Below are 18,131 nucleotides of genomic sequence, written 5' to 3' on the forward strand. Positions count from 1 at the left end.
CGTGCACGCTTTTCTCTATGCATCTTGTGAAAGTGTAGCACTTGGTGTGAGTTTAATTGCTCATAGTTTCAAAAGCAATAGTGATAATTGACCAAACATAGCCAGTTTTAATGCCCTGATTAACAGAGGCCCCAGAAGTGAGCTTTTGCAGACTCTGGAGGACCGTGCTAAATGGAACACCATCTAATTTCCACAGACTGTGAATGTATATTTTCTAAAATGATCTTCAATAGGAAAGGCCTCTAGTCACTATGGGAGACAAAAATTTTACAATCTTACCTAAATCTCTCCATGACTATACTTATTTAAGTAAGTAACCAGAAAAAGAAATCAATTTTGAGCCATTTTCAGTAACACACACTGGATATGTATGCTTTATGTGGATGCTTGAGCTCCAGTTACCCCTTAGGAAAAGGAAACAGTCTGACAGAAAAAGCTTAGGGTTTTATTAATGACATGGCAGTATGCCACAGCTTCAAACATTCTTTGCGCGGATTGGGAAACACAGTGAATGATATGGTTGGGTTTGATTGAGGTGGGCAACACAGGGGGAGGAGGGGAATTAGTCAGCACCCAACATACTTGTACAAGCCCTTTTTAGGAGGAGGATGCACATGGATAATAAATGTCTACAAAAAACACTTAAAATCCAGAGATCTTGGATTAGGTCAAAATTCTACTCTCCTTATTCATTCTGTGGTAGGCAGAAGTGTGTCAGGGAGGGGGTGTGAGAAGATATCCAGAGCATGGGGTGGACGTGTGCAATGTAGACAGAAGTTCTTATCTCGTTCTCTGTGACAGATCAGCCAGAGTGTGGAAATGGTTATAAAAATGAAAGACGAAGTCCGGAGCTTTATTCTTTCTGAATAGCTGTCAGTTTCGTTTTTGAGAACTAGAATTGGCCATATTAGGTTTGCATGAGATCTGAAGAAGCTAGGCCATAGGTTTTCATTGAAACTATGACAAATATGCTACTTTTAAGAAAGGGGCGGGGGGGGGGGGGGGTAAGGAAGGCATGGAGGACCAGGCTCTCAGCTGATTTAAATTTGCTTCACCAACATAGTTAGCAGAGAATCAGATGCTGCATGTTCAAACACCATGTATTTAACGTTTAAGGTCTGTTTCAGGTTATTTTTTTACTATTGATTTTGAATCTCAAAGTGTCTGCTTGAATACTTGTTCTCAACTCATACAGAGCATATTTTTGAATGTTTTAACAACTCTGTCATGTGATTTCACAGTAAATTGTTTATGTGGTAACCAAGTCATTTCAGAAAGGATTGTCTTCTCTGATGAAGACATATTCCTATACACTGAGCCTTCAAAATGGTGTTGAAGCTCGCAGCTGAGTGAATTCCTATTCAAGAAATTGCTTGTGTAAATGTGCTTTAGGCCAACAAAGGAGGGAGGGAGGTCAAAGGAGACTACCAAAAAGTGGCCTTGTAAATTAGCAACATCAAGGAGAGGGAATTCCTAGCATTCCACGGTATCTGGGTTTATTTTCTTACATTTCCCTAATAAGAAAAACACACTTCATATATGTTCTTGGTAAGTGTTTTCACTTGTATCATCCATCTCTGCTGCAAAAAGTGACCCAAAATATATTGGCTTTACATGCCTCGAGGACATGTATTGAATACCTAACCAGTGCATCTGTAAAAGTAGGCTTGGCACTCTCATGCAATCCCTGGATGTAGATTCAATTGTCAGCACCTCGTTACTAACTGTTCTTTCATTGGAATCATTTTTATTAAAATAACCTTATGCAATAGCTTTAAAACATGGAACAGAATGCTCTAAAGTAACCTATTATGTTACATGTACTATTCCCAAGTAAAACATATGTTGTAAGGATCAGACTTTATTTTTAGCATAATTCATTTGCTTTGTCCAAAAACTAAATTAAAATCCATGACAAGTAACTCTTTAATATACACATTTTAAAGAGTTGCTTGGCAAGAGTTTTGAAATACCTTGTATTCTACAAAATCCCTCTCAGAAGCTTTCAATTAACTTGATTCATGCACTAACCTAGTTTGGCATTCTGCATAAGCTGTCCTGCAGCTTGTAGGAATGAAACATTTCACAGAACCAGTTCTCTGGAATAAAAGGCAGCCAGCTGAAGCTCAGACAGGACAGGATGGTTATGAACGTTAGGAAGTTTTAAGAAATTACCTGCATGTTTTTTCCTTCTCCCCTGCAGTGACTGGCGAGCAAGTTAGAGGAAAAAGAATGAATTTTGGAGTGATACTGGAATGACTAAAGTCTGCTTTATTACAGTGACCAAGAGGACTAAAATGTATTTGGGAAGCCTTTCAGTGTCCAACTTATCTTATACTGTCTCCAATGGTGATGTTGTGGTGGTGTCCCCACAACTATTCTTCATTAGCTAGCAAATTATTCCCCCTTAAGATTCCTTAGGTTTATCTTCACTCCAGGTAGACAGTGGTGACACTATTTTGTCTATTGCTATTGGCCTTTAAAAATCACTATATGATTCCTTTAGTTCCTGTCACTTTTTCTGTAGATTTTGTTCTTTCACTGGCCACTCCAGGCTTCCCTGTTGCTGCAGCAGATGAACAGTCACACCCTGGTACCTCTTTCTTCACTGCAGAAGGTCTGCTGCCCATGGTTCTGCATGGCGAGACTGGAAGCCAGTTCTCGCTGCTTTGTTTTGGTAGCTTCATGGCTTAAATTTCAAGGCTCAGTAAGGTGCTACCACAATCCTCTCTGTCGTCTTCAGCATCTGTGACTGATTCTTTGGCTGCTTCTGAACACGTTGCATGAAATGGCAGTTTCCTTCCTTGTCGGTCTAAATACATTAGAGCAACTCTAGCTTCGCTTTACCTTGTGAAGTGTTCTATCTGACTAACTGGAAAACAGAGTTGGTTAGATCACAATAAGCAATTCCCCTTCCAACAGAAAGAATTTCACTTTTCAACAACTGTCAGTGATAATTCTTTTTATCTCGAGGGAAGCAAACAGGCCTCAGCTTTCATCTTAATGTTTAGTTGCTTTGTGTTGGGCACTGCTCCTGTTGCTCTGGTCTGCTTGTTTGTTTCAATCAGCCTGTCTGTAACTGTTGCTTTGGGGTCTAAAGATCAGGTGCTGCTTCTGCTCATGAGTGATGGTGGACAGGCAGAATAACCTATTTCTTAATGATGGTATCACCAACTATCACAGTCATTCCAGCTCATCCTTCTGCATGAGGTTCTTTGAGAAATCTTCAAAGCCTTCCAAAGCGTATGTCACTGAGTGGGGAAGAGAAAGGAAGGATCATCCCCAGACCTACTCCCATGATGAATCAAAGCAGAGGAGCTTAGTCCAGAATACTTGGCAAGAAATGAGAATACTGCCAACTCTCTGGAGCTGAAACCTTGTTTTGTAAATCCAAGTGGAATGCACAGCTATCCACTCAGTTCCCCACTAATTGCTTAAGAGCTCTTCTGGAACTACTGTTTGAAAGGAAAGCTTTATGATGGCCAAGTGCTTTATGTTCTGTCGTTACCACCCCTCTATAGAAGTGGCTGGTCAGAAGCTGCTGTGGAAGGGAGAGAAATCTACTGGCTGGTTAATGCATTAAAATGATAACAGTGTGTGTTTTGTGTTGCTAAATAATACAATTAAAACAGAACAGCTGGGGTTAGAGGAAGGATAGAGTTAAAATGTTTTGAACTGTACTGACCACATCTTAGAGCTAGGACTCTTTGCTTAGTTGATAGTTAATCTGCTTTCGTCTTTGCACAGAGCGTGTTCAAAATCATGTCTGTGCACAAGATGGAGCTTAGTGGAATTTAATACTGCTAGGATTAGTAAGGCCTAAACATCAGTCAGCCTCTGTCAAAACCAGTCCTACTGTCTGGAGAAGCATCATGCATGTTGAGTAAATCTGCCAGCTTCCTTTGCTTAGAGCAGCAGCAGGAAGAGTTAAAATGATCAAACCTAATGTTTGGTAAGTACACTTGGAGTAGATAAGAAAAATACTTTTTACCGTTTTATCGGTGCACCTGACTTTCAATACAGTTCTTGAGATAATCTGAGTTTTGAAAAACATCCATTTAAATTCATGGTTTAAGTAAATCTGAAGCATTTAGTTTCAAGATAATAATCATGCAAAATTAGTGACTTCAAATGTCAAATATCAAAACAGATAAATAACTGTCATAACACGACTTCAGGCAAAGATGGTGTTCTGTTTCTCATTGGTGCAATAGCTACGTACAATTTCAACACTTCAGGACTGCTCATGCAACTGATTCTTCTCTCTGTCTCATGCTTCAGCCTGGTTAGCAGCAGCAAAGCAGTGTGGGCTTACCCCTTGCCTTCCTGGACCTGCCTTTTTTTCCTAGGAACCTGCTTCAGCGTAGTTTCTTTCAGCAGTGATGTGCTACAGTTTGCACAGTGGTTACATTCTGGTGTTAAACAGCCAGCCTTGTGCAAGGCATCATTAGCAGTCAATTTGGTAGGGTGTGAATACAGCTGATGTCCAAAATGGATTTAGGAGGGGCTGGTTTTGTTCCAGCCATTTCATATCAGTGCTGCTCCTTCTTCCAGTAGCTCAGCAGGAGCAGCTTTACTTGTTTGGAGGAACTCTTCCCAGAAAACATTTAAGAGCTGAGGAAGAAATGTTCTTGTAGCAGTATCAGCAACCATTTGAAACAGCAAAGCTAAGATCTAAGTCTGATTGCATGGCTCCTAGTACGTGTACAATACAGTGTTACATTTAAATAAAAGACTGCCAAAGAGAAAGGAAGCTTTGTTGTTCTAGTCAACACAGGGCTTAACTCAGTTCAGGCTTCTCTTAATTCTGTAACATGCAGACAACAGAGTATTATGGAATTATGCATCAGTTCTCAATTTCAAAATGTGGTTTGAAGAAGGTAAGAAAGGTCTATACATAAGTAACATCTCCCTATATCAGCCTCTCTGTTTGCTGAGTTTATTATGCATATTTTGATGTATGGCACTTGAATGGCACAGTATACATAGGGGACTTTTTTTCCTTGATGTCACTTATAGAACTGGTTTGCTTTTGTAGCTTTGATAATGTAGAAGGATTACCATTTGAGAAGTAAATTATTCCAGGAGTTGCAGAGTTATTGCATGATGCTTGGTCCACAAGCAGACCCCTCATCATCCTTAGACCTGTTGTATTTATAAGGCTTTCCTTTGTTCTCATTTCTCCTTGTCGTAAGTTAACGTGTATAATTCATTACTGCTGTGGGTTAAGTTTATGTGACTAGGTTTATGTTGCTTGCAGCAGAATACTTACACAATATTAGAATTTTGGGGCATATTTTTATTCCACCTACAGAATATTGGACTGACTAGTTTTTTCTACTTACTTTGTTGATTATATATAGCATTTTCTAGAAAGTTAGTAAATTTTAAAATTACTCTATACAGTGAATTATTGCCCATTCTGTAAATCCTCTTTTTTAAAAAAATACATTTAAATTCATTTAAGGATTTTTTAATTAAGAATTCTGGCTCAGTAGTTACATGGAGCTAAGAAAAAAGAAAAGAAAGTGTAGCTTAAGGAAACAACCTTATTGTTTCACAGGGTATAGTCCAGTTGAATGCTTTGTATTATATTGCTTCCTTATGTTTCACCTTTGGTTGACCTTGAAGTGTACAGGTTCAAGTGGATATTAATGATCTTGAGAATAGCTAAAATAAACAGAACACAAGGTAATGAGAACCCGTAGCTTCCCAAACTACTTGCTGGATTCTGTCATTTTATTTTTAATGCAGGAAAGTGCTGTATTGTCTGTTTCTGATTAGGTGAAGCATTGTAGAAATGCCATCTGTCTAAAAGTTTATTGAATGCAACTATATCAGTTCAAATACATACAGTAAATCCTATTGCAAAATGGAGTTGTAAATGTTTTCTAGGAAATTTTTCAAGAATCTGTTATGGTTTATACTGCTACTCTTTGATATTGGAAGAGGCAAAGAGCAGCATTGCTTTACTTCTTTGTATCATAATTCCATGGGCAGCTGCACTGTCTCATGTACGTGGTTATTTGCAATTAAACTTGTTCTGTGTCATGGCTGCTCAAGTATGTTGGACTCTGGCTTTCTGAAGCAGAAAACCTTCTTCTGTGTGTATTGAGATCAACATGAAACAGGACTGTGGTTAAGATGTTTGTCCCTACAAGTTTACGTGATGCTCGGGTTGAGGAAATGTTTGATAAAACTTAGGACACTGTCTTTATTGCTGGGTTTGGCACGTTCTGAACTTGCTTCGGATAGTGGTTGACCACAGCTGTCAGACTTGTGTATATTCTATTTTGTAAGTATATCCATCTGTAAAGTAGGTATGTGAATGAGCCAGCAACCTTAGGCTTCTGTCTCTGTTCCCCCTGCTTTTTTCCTTTAAAAAGGCAAAACATAGAGTACTGCATTGCCGTTCACTTTGAGAGGATTATTTCCCCCCCTTTTTAAGCAATTCCCAATGTGAACTGAATCCTTGCCAACATTTTAAATAATTAATTCTCAAATTTTATTGTAATACAACTCACCTGTGGGACCAAAATGTCAAATTTTAAGAGTCTGATTTAGTGTCTGTGATCTAAGAAGTGAGGAGGGAAGGAATTCAGCCTTAACAAAAAGCTCTAGGTAAAGAGCAGCTTCTGGGGCAGTTTGGGATTGGTTTCTAAGAACCTTCTGAATTGTTTGTTTTTTAATTTCTCCTGTGCTCTGCTGATAAGAGAGAGCATATTTCTCTCTGGCTTGGGGTGTCGTTGTCAAGGTTTTATTGGAACACAATGGCTTACAGGAAACGTAGCGGTTTTGCAACTTAAATTACAATGTTTTTTTAAAAGCTGTTTTGGGATGATTCTTTCACAATCCTTGCCTGTCTCAAACAAGCTTGTGATTTATTTATTTTTTTTTTTTTTAAGAAAAAACACTAAAACAAAAAAACTTTTGCTTCTACATCTGTAGCTTACTTCATAAGCTTCATTGTAAGATGAATCGGTGTTATGCTCTCATGATGACCAGCGGTAATGACTAATTTATTCTCTCCCTCCCCTTGTGTTTTTTGTTCATTTGCTTGTTTGTTTTAAACCTGTATCAGTTATTCCCTTCACATCCTAAATATTTATATTTAGACATGGAGGTCATTCCTCATTCTCTTTGCCACAGCTGCAGTACTGAGGAAAAGCTGAAAGAAGTGCTAAAATCTGCGTGAGTTCTATGACATTGTCTGTGATTGCCTGATCAAACAGCAAGTCGGTTTATCCTGACTCTTAGTTATTCCTGCAAGTGAAATCTATGGCATTTCTCTTGCACAATATAAATAATGTAGGCACATTTAATTTAAAAAAAAATAAAAATAAATCATAGGTCCGATGAGTAGAAATGTAATTAAAGCCACAATTTTTAATACGTAAAATATATTTTTTGACATTTCCTGTTAGCACCTTCCTAATGACTTGCTTTAAGAAGCTCTTCTAGTTTGTTACTTTGCTGCTTCTCACTGTATGTAATCAGTATGTGATATAATTTAGATAATAGTTTCGATCTAATTTTTGTGATTGGTATTGCCTCCAAATAGATTCTGTTGGATAGGTCTCCAACAGATTGGAATATACTAGTGCACAGAGTTAGCAGTACAAAAATTAAAATCTATCATTACATACATGATATCCTGTCTTTTAAAAGTACTAAAGAGAATTTTTTCCTCTTATTATGAAAGTCAAAAACATAGTTTTGCCTGCTGAGTATATATGAGATTTGATTTTAATTTGAAATCTGTGGCTAGAATTAGTTTGGACAAACAAATCATTGGCTTGCTTTGGGCAACACTGAAATGCTGCATAGCTCCTCTCAGTTCAGTCAGCAAATAATGAGCTGATGCAGATGGTCTTGGTTGTCTGTCTCGTGGATGCTAATGCTAGAAAGAGGTATAAGGAAATGCTGATGGAATGAGCTCGGTGGGCTTGCTCATTTACTCAAGTCTTCATTTTTATACCTACAGATAAAAATTGTTTAGGTAAGATTTCCTCTGTAAAGTCTTATGTCACCTCCTCAATTAAGCAAAATGACCTGCTCTGGTAAGATAATTCTGAAGACATGGTTGGCTTAAAGCACTTATGGTTATTTTTTTTTGTGTGATTCTATTTTAAAATATGTCAGCCAAGGCTTATTACTTTTATTCCTGTTCCTCCCTGACAGACTCTTGTCTGTTGTTGTTGTTTGTTTTGGTAGTGTGATTTAAAATTGCTGTTTGCAATGTAGAAAAAATGCTAATTTCAAATAAAACCTTATTCATTGTTGAGGCAGAAAAGTTGGTGCAGCACTCTTCTGGCCTGTAGCGAATCAATTGTTTTATCAATCAAATTATGCTCATATAAGTTAACTAATTAACTTAATCTTGATGTGACACAGCCTTCCTTGAGTATATGCAGAAAAGAGAGCGAGGAGTGAAGGGTCTGTATAAACACCACATGCAAAGGCTGAAGTTATCAGCCTACCATTAGCCCTTTATCTAAGAGGCTCTTGGCATATAAATCAAACAATAACTTCTTAGTTTTGAGTTGATGCCAAAGTACACATCCACAGTTGAGTCTACAGCAGATTACACCCACCAAGTGGTTTGCCGGCTCAAAGTGAAACTGGGAAATAATCTTTAAATTATTCAGGTACACATTTAAGCTTTTAAATGTTGGCCAGCAGACATTTTCTTAGTATCATTTTCAAGTTCTAAGCACAAAAATCAGTGTACAGAAGGTGTTTTAACAAACTTCTAAGGGAAGATTTGAGCATAATATTCTAAGCTGAATGGCTCTGAAGAGCTTGACTTTAAAAGCAGTTTCCTGCATTTTGCCATGTAGCAATATAATTACTCATTTGTTGTGAGGGTGGTAATTTCCAGTGATCCTTCTGCAGTTTTCTGCAAGCATAATACAAAGATTACATTACTTTTCCCTTTTTCTTATTTTTTTTGGTGCATTGGAAAATAGCTCAAGTTTAAGCTGTCTGGAGATGCTGAGCAGTTTTGCAAAATAGATGAATCTTCAATAGGAGTACTCTTAGAAATATGAAGTATTGATCCATTCTGGTGTGACAAACTCAGCATTTATAATTTACCTTGATCTGGAAAAAAACACCTTGTGTTTTTTATGTTTTTCTTAAAGAAGGCATTGCTGCATGTTACACTGAACAGGTATTGTTTAGAAAATCAAGTGTATATGCTCTGGGTGTGCATAAATACGGAGTAATGCTACGGACTTGAGTCCTGAACATACCTACAGCTGTTTCTATATGGAATACTGTAGGTAAGTTATATTAGATCTGGTTGGTCCTTTCCAAAACAGAGAGGAAGAGCTCCTCCTTGCCCTTAACATGCCTGTGTCAGCTCAGCACCCACAGCCCATGGCACCTACCCACAGCACAGGGACTGTTGGGGGGCTGGAGCTGTGAGTGGGGCCCGGGGCATGACTGAGCTGAGACTCGGCTGTGCCTCCTTGTGCTGTCCTGCTGCCTTGCACACTTAGGAATGTGCAGCATGTTCAGAGGGGTCTTGGCATGGCTATTGGAAGCAGCAGAGGAATTGAGAAGAGATGGTGTCTTCTGAGGAATGGTCCCTTGCTCCAGACTCATGGCCAAACTGTGTCTTATTACTCTCATTCTTCACTTTATCAGAATTTGAAGGACATATTGCCAGCAGCTGGGTTGCTCTTTGCCTTCTGCACAACTGTGGTGGTGGCTGTTGATGCACTGCACACTGAGTGTGGGCATTATGTCTCCTTAAATCTAATGTGAGTTATTTTAAGAGATATGTTGGCAGAGCACTTACTTCTTTCAGCAGCATTTTGGTTTTGGGCAGCTTTGTGGTATTAATGAAGCTCTAATTTAATCTTTACTGACCTTTTCCCTCCTTGTTTCTTCGTGTGAAAATACGCAAAGATAGCTGAGTTGTAAAGCTATGTAGGTATAGAATGAAAGTTTTGCTGATACGATAACCACAGAGTCTGTCCCTTGGTGATACTATTGCAATTATCCTTGATTTTTATTTTTTTCTTTAAACTATAAAAATGAAAACATAACTACTTTGCTATGCTGAAATGCTTACTAGTTAATTTTTGAAGCTCACTCAATATTATTTTTTGTCATATTCTCTTGCATCAGCAAGTTGCTCTTTGAAATCCTGTCTCCAGGTGCAGAAATAACCCCGTTTGTTTGGACAAGAATGTTTAACTTCTTTTTACTTGGTTAAATATATATATGCTGATTGAAGAAATGTTACCAAATGAATTTTATTAATACTGACTGTCCTAGTGGTAGATCTGAAAACAAAACTGTAAATGTAGAATGCTCTGTTAATTAGTGGGCCTATTTTCTTCTATGGTCTTAATGCTTCTTGACCTACTCTTACTTTAGTGACTGTGAGGACCATGTTTTATTAACTTATTGATCTTTCTGTACTAGTGTACTTTATCTTTCTGTACAAGTGGTGTGAAGCAAGCAAAATACCATTTCAGCCAAATTTACAATTGTGGTGTGCATGGGGCACCCTAGGGTTGTAAGTGTCCTGTACATTCTGTCCTTGCTTTTAGATTTGCATCTTCTATGTGAGAATTTGTTCTCCACTGACCAGTACTTGGTTTTACCAATTTCTAGACTACTTCTTCCATCTTACTGATAGTACATCCCAGTGTCACTAGCATCCCTCTGCTCTCTCCAAATGTGTTCAAGATGAATAGCTGAGTAGCTTTGAGAATAAGCTTGCATACAAGAACAGATATTATGTCTTTCAAATAACCTTGACAGTACTACCCATGCACTAGTTCAAAAGAGTAAATCAAAGTTATCTTAACAGATACAGGAATAGGCATTTGATTGCCAACCTGTAAATGGCTAGACCAAGTAAGTTCAGGGATTAGGCTTTGAAAACTGGCATACCAGAAGTAAGAAAGTTGCATCTTCTAGATGTCTGGTTTTTTCTCTCTCCTCTTGTAACCCTTTTTTGTTGGTGGCTGAAAGAGAGATATTATTTGAAGTTGAATTTTAATTAAGTTTAGTACAATAAGTGGCTCATTAAAACTGTAATGTTTATGTGTGAGGGGAAGGTAGAAATTATCAGATGTCTGTCAAAAACTTTGCTCTCTGCATATCAAATACTTTAGGTCTTACAGGGATTTTGAGAGAATACAGCCTTATCTCTGGATAAAAATATCATGTTTTTGTTTAATAAATTTTCAGTTTCACCACACGATATCTACCATACCTGTTCTTACTGTATTCTGTTTGCTGAGATGGCTGATTGGTGAAGTTATTATGACAGTGGTGGTAGAAAAAATAGGGTATCAAACTCTTTGAGTAAAACTGAGAATTTATTGGTGAAACTGATTAATAGCTGAGGCCCCAAAGTTTAAGTACTCTTTTCATTGTCAGGTTTGCAAAATGTTTTATAGTAGAGATTCACGTAAGTGTTTATTGTCATACTTACCTTTTGTTGTGAAGATATTTTGTAGTGTGATTTAGAGTTCCTGATTGTATTGTAGTGTAAATGTAATTTTTTCTCAAGCAAGGCAGTATGATTCAGGCAAAGGTTTTGTAATGTGTAATACATACATACGTATACATAGATATATAAATCAACATAATTTCAAAAAACTACTTCCTGAGTGCAATAGTTCACTAGATAACACATAAAAACAATAAATAGCAATGCCTGGGAAGTAAAGGAATGCAGTGGGAAAGAGGAATTTGAACTGGGATACTGGATCCCATAGAAATCACTGATTACAGCATCAATGTTTTCAGATTTGGACTTAAGCTCAGGAACTGCAGATGGGAAAAAGAGGAGAGGAAGGATAGTATGACAAGAACTGAAAAGCAGTAACCGACAAATGTCTCACCGAAAGGGGAAGATAAGATAATGTTGTTTCTGAGGAAAATTCTTTGGTTACTCCTCAGACCAAGCAAGCAGCAGTCCCAGAACTCTTTACTGTGTACTTGTAACCCATTCCCAGCAATCATTCATTTCTTGTTACTAATGAAATTAAAGAATGGGCAAGCAAAGGTTTTTCTGTGAAAGTGTAAGAGAGAGGAACTGGAAAAAGTGTTCTCAGTAGCAGACATAAAACTGATTTTTTTCAGAGCATCAGTGCTGATTCAGGTTTGTTCCTTACAAAAATGCAGCTGCTTTTAAGTGCATCTTGTGTGAATAAACAATCTGTGTTTTAGCAGTTTCATTTTGAAGTCAGGCATTTTTGACTCAAGGAATATACCTTTTTCTCCACTCATTCCTTTGTCTGTTTCAAACTTCACTGGGCTGTTCCCATGAGTCACTATTTAACAAGTGTTATATAAAGATTGCATTTAGACCAGCAAACTCTAGTTGACATTTACTGTATGCCATAGTGTTTTCTAATATTTGTTCCACCACTGAAGTAACACGGGAAAATCAGCGTTCCATATTTATGCCAAGCTACTAATAGAGCCTCTATCAGCCTACAGGCACGTCTCAAAATCCTGAGGAGCTTTGAGGTAGAGGCTCCTTAAGCTATGTACCATGGATGGAGTTGTCTAATGAGAAGTGCTTCTGTAGTTTTCTAGTTTTCACTACTTTAAGGCAACTGTGTACACAAATAGCTTCTTTGCTTATGGAAAAACTGCTGCTCATTGTATGGTTGATGACAAAAAACAGTACTTCGACAATTCTAGGTGCAGGCACAAGGTGAATTCTTCAGTTGGTGATGGAATTATTTTTCTAAGTGTGAAATTTTTATCAATGGAATTTGCTATTCTGAAAGACTTGTAGTTTACTTTTTAGACATAGAAAGTGAAAATATATATGATATAGATATTATATATATTCACTGTTTATATTAAAATATATATATGTATAAAATATTTATATATTTATTTTGAAGGAGCCAGACTTCAAATGTGCTTGGTCTACTTTCTCTTCAGATTTTTACTTAGCTTTCCATTTAGATTTCAAATTGATGTAGAACATTACATATATGTTATGTATAGCATAGAATATACATTATATATAAATATCTTGTGCTAATTATGTATTATACTACATAGTATACCTAAACTGCAAGGTATTCTCCAAAGCAGTAGGAAGAAAAATGTCATCAGAAACTGGATGAATTACACAGAGATCCAAGCATACATGAGCATGGTTGAGCCTCATCTGCTTTTAGACTATACAACAACTTGGCTTTTTATCATGTGGAAGAGCAACCCTCAGGGATCATGTAAACCTAGATCTTTGGCTCTAAAGGAAAAACTCTGGGGTTAGAGGAAGAGGAATTGTGGGATCATGTGTGACCTCAGCGCTTGTGGACAACACCAAACTGTGTGGTGTGGTTGACGTACCTGAGGGGTGGGCCATCCAGAGAGGCCTAGACAGACTTGAGCAGTAGGGCCAGGAGAACCTCATGAGGTTCAACAGATCCAAGCACAAGGCTTTGCACCTGGATTGTGGCACCCCCAACTATCAGTACAAGCTGTGGGATGTAAGGATAGAGAACAGCCCTGCCAAAAAAAAGGGGGGGTACTGGTAGATGACAAACTGAATGTGAATCAGCAATGTGCCTTCGTAGCCCAGAAAGCCAACCATATCCTGGACTGCATCAAAAAAAGTGTGGCCAGCAGGGTAAGGGAGATGATCCTACCTCCGTACTCTGCACTGGTGAGATCTCATCTGGAGTACCACAACCAGATGTGGAGTCCTCAGTACAGAAGAGACATGGACCTGTTGGAGCACATCTAGAGGAGGGCCACCAAAATGATCCAAGGGATGAACACCTCCCTTGGGAGTGTTCAAGACCAAGTTGAATAGGGCCCTAGGCAACCTGGTCTAGTACCAGATCTGTAGATTGGTGGCCCTGCCTGTGGCAGGGGGTTTGGAACTTGATGATCTTTGGGGTCTTTTCCAACCCAAATGATTCTATGATTTGATTTTATGATGGAGCGCTTTCCATGTGAGCACCAGCTGAGAGCTGGGGCTGTTCTGCCTAGAGGACAGAATTCTCTGGGAGGCATCATAGCAGCCTTTCAGTGTCTAAAGGTGGGCTGTAAGAAAGAAGGGGACAGACTCTTGAACAGGGTCTGTTGTGACAGGACAAGGGGAAATGGTTTCAAACTGACAGAGAGGAGATTTAGATTAGATAGAAGGAAGATTTTTATCACTAGGGTGGTCAGGCACTGGCACAGGTTTCCCAGAAAGGTTGTGGATGCCCTGTTCCTGGAGTCACTCAAGGTCAAGCTGGACAGGGCTCTGAGCAGCTTCATCTAGCTGTAGGTGTCCCTGCTCATTGTATGGGAGTTGGACTAGAAAATCTAGAATCTATAAAAGTTTACTAAACAAAAAGCAAACCTGCTTCTCCCAGAATTTTTAGTGCCTCAGCATGAGTTGTTCTTATAACTTAAAATATTTTGATTTTTATTATTGTTTATAGAAGTAGCACATGGACCAGCCAAAAGAGGGTCTTGTAGTAGGGACTATACATGGATGTGCACACTTCTTTCATAGCCCTTGTAGTCTAAATAGATGGGGCTCACCAGCCCCTGGCAAGGAAGGGACAGCAGCAGGCAAGGACAGGTAGAGAAGTGGTGCATCCTCACAATGTTGTGTTTCTGGCTTACTGAAGCGTATAGATGCTCCTCGTGCTGAGCTAACCCTACTTCAACATTTGCTAAATGTTTCTATGAAGTTTATGAGTGAGAAAAAATGAGGCACTAAAAACTTGTGCAAAATCTGGGACACTTTTGTTTCAGTTTCTGTTGTTTGTTTTAAAAGTCAGCCCATGTGCTTATGTGAGACTCCACTTGTATTTATGGTGATGAAGAGAATTAGTAAAGGAGAATGGGCTAAAAGGTTGGAGAACAGAAAATATTTTTTTCAAATGGGAACAAAAGTATTTTAAAAATGAGATTCCTGCTGTTTTAGACCTGATTCTTGATCTGTGTAATCTCTGGATTTGGAACTGTGTGATCAGGAAGGGATTAGTTAACGAGCAAAGAGGTGGCCTCTTGCAATGTAAACTTCAGGCATGCTTGTAAATGACAGTGAGGCATGCCCTGTAGGTGCAATGTGAACAGGGTCAGCAGGCTGAGATAGCAGTGACGCTGGGTGAGTAGGACTGAGTCAGGATAACTGCGTATATAGAGTCTGTAAAAACAACATACCCAAGGATCCATTACTTTAAATAGACTGTATTGAAGAAATGTAACACTAGGTTATGTTATCTGATCCCCTGGTCTGCTTTTTTCAGGATTCTGCTGCACAGGGTGCTTTCCTGCTTTACTAAATGCACTTTTTAAAGGTTTTGTGTGATTGCTATTGCACACATTGCTAAACATAACTATGCATTACAGCCATGCCATTGCAATGCAGCATGCGTACAGCTTCTCTTTAACAGGTAGCAAATGAGTTGGGGGCAGGGGGTTCTGTGAAACAGATCCTGTTTTGGCATGTTTATAAGCATGTTATGAATTACATAAAAAACGTATTCAGGAGTTAAATGTCTCCTGGGGTGAAAACAAGGGAGGTTTTCCTAAGGGGAAAAAAATTCAACACAGTTAATCCCAATTAACTTTAGCTTCAGGCGAGGGTTTTTCCTCCCTTCTCCTCCCCCTTCCAGAGGAAACACTGAATTCATTCACAAAAACAAGAAATGCAGTGTCCTGGATGAAACAGAACACTGACAGAGTAATGAGTGCAGATGAGCCACACAAATTGATGTGCATCTGTCTTAAGATCAGCAACAGCAGCAGTAAAAAGGAAATCTGCAAATACAGAAACTGTAAAAACAGTTACATTCTCCTGTGGATTATTCAATATATGTAAGGAGAATCCCTGAAACCCAGTGTGGTGGTAGCTCATCAAATCACACCAACAGCCTCCAGCACTGGAAGTATTGCTTTGGAGCTTTACACTCTTGCAGGGAAGTCACAGCCCGTCTGTAGACTGTACTTTGCATAGCTTTTTGATAACTGAAGAACTTTGGACTGTTTTTTATATTCCCCTGGTTGAACAGTAGTGCTTACACAGGAGCTAACATGCTTATTTTGGTTTATTATGTGTGGACTCTTACGCCTTAAAATTGGTAGCAAGAAATTCTAGATGTTTTATTGTAAAACTGTAGTGACTGTTTTGCTAAATAAAAACAAGCTTTTATATTGCATTACTTTTGCTTGTGCCCTGCCCACCTCAGAAGAGTTGCTAAATAGAAGCACCCATCTTAAAATATAAATGTTATCTTAAGCTTATTCCATTATTCCAGCAGTGTTTAGTGTAACCCTGTCATTTTCTAATAGCAGTCCAGCTGCCAAGGCTCTCTGGGAGTCCTTCATGAACCTCAAACAGAAGGAAGCTGTGATGGAGGCCAGGAGACACCTGGTGGAGGCAGCAAGCAGAGAAAATTTACCCATTAAAATGAGCATGGGTGAGTAGCGTGGCATACCCTTCTCTGCACAGTAGTGACATAGAAGGTGACAGCTGCTCTTCTTCCATTTAACCCTTCCATTTCACCCTATGTCCACCCTCAGATTTGAGGTGTGCACTGTGATACTACAGAATCTTCCTCATACAGAAATGGGAAGAAAATGTCTGCTAGAGCTCAGGTGTCGTGTTTTAAATGCGGTGACAATAATAAGATTGAAAACAGTTGTGAAGCATTGGAGTTCTATGAAGGATTTTAAAGGTGTACAGTTGTTTGGCATTGTTGCTTGTCTGTGTTCTGTAAAGAATGAGAATTTGGGTGTTCTTAAGAAGTCAGCAGGATACCCATCCTTGGCAAGCAGCAGGTTTATGTAGCTACTGGCCTAATGAAATTTGTACAGATCTTGTGTCTAATTATGTTATCTAGGTGGTGAGGCTTATGTGAAATGAGGCTGCCTGGATCAAGAGAGTTTAAGCTGAAAACCATGTCTGGGCACTCTTTAAACCTGATACACCTAAATTCTTCAAAATATCAGAAATATAGAATATCAATAATTACTTTTAATATTTTTTTAGTGTATTATTCTAATTATATGCTATACTTAGTGAAATGCAAGAATTACTGTAAAGTTAGGCTTATTAAAACAATGGTATGGCTCTATATCTTATTTTTTTTCTTATGGAATAAAAGTGATAGGCATTTATCTCAGACTCCAGTGTCTACTGCCAAGATACTGTGGAGAAATTAGATGTACAGCCAACTTGTGAACTCTTAACAGCTACAACATTTCATATATTGCAAATACCTAGAGCATACGTTTATTAGATTATTAATCAGAAATGCTAGATGTGTAATCAGTAATTCTGTAAACTGTTCCAAAGAAATGGAAAAAATGGAAAAGGAGCAGCTCTGAGAGTGTTACTGCAAATTAACCTAAAGGAGGGGAGCACGGTAAAGGATAAAATTGTCTTTAAACTTTCTCTGATAATGTGTCTGATTATTCACTGTAGTAACATTAAATGTCTTTACATTTCATATGCCTCTGAAAAAAAAAAATACTGTTGTTGGAATTCAACCTTTTCTTAAAAGTAATTGCTTCCGATCTCTGTGACATAATGATCTGTCAACCACCTTCAACTCTCTGTGTGGATGACTACATCAGCCACTCTTTCCACGTGGCCTTTTCGTATGGTATCCATTCATGGCTGCAATAACCTTGGTTCTTAATCATGTTAACTGGTACTCATCTAGTGGCAGCCTAAATGTCTGATGTAAGCTGACTCTATGTAGTGTTATGTAAAAACGTCTCATGGGCGGTGATGAAACAAACTTATACTGCTATCATTTTTAAGACTTACTTTTGTTTGGAGGATGCAATATAGGTTAAAGTATTAGTATTATTAATATTAGTAATTAGTAACTTAGTAATCACTATAGAAATTTTACTTTGTGAATTGCTTATTTTATGTTGGAGTCATAATTCATTCTAACATAGTTAATTTTTTAATTGAAATTCACATCAAGATGTCACTTTGTCTGGTGACACATGTTAAAGAATGATGTATTAGAGCAGATCTACATCATTAATGTTCATTACTCATCTGTCATGCAACAGAACATCTTAAATGTGTCAGAAAAGCTGGAAATGAAGTTGATTATCAGTGAATTCTTTTGCTGAGAAGAAAGACTGTTCTGTGGACTGCTCTAGTTCTGGTT

The 18,131-nt window shown here is 38.2% G+C and overlaps 1 protein-coding gene across 1 annotated transcript in view; it reads left to right on the forward strand.

Moving 5' to 3' along the window:
• Window positions 1-18,131, forward strand: part of SCFD2 (sec1 family domain containing 2) — a gene marked incomplete at both ends in the record, with an annotated part of 175,459 nt that overhangs the window by 11,934 nt on the left and 145,394 nt on the right. Inside the window, one exon of the mRNA XM_079534886.1 lies at window positions 16,291-16,422. Coding sequence (XP_079391012.1) covers window positions 16,291-16,422 — 132 coding nt within the window. The remainder of the gene's footprint in view (window positions 1-16,290; window positions 16,423-18,131) is intronic.

Source organism: Tetrao urogallus (genome assembly GCF_951394365.1).
Source record: "Tetrao urogallus genome assembly, chromosome: 4".
Classification (NCBI taxonomy): Eukaryota; Metazoa; Chordata; class Aves; order Galliformes; family Phasianidae; genus Tetrao; species Tetrao urogallus.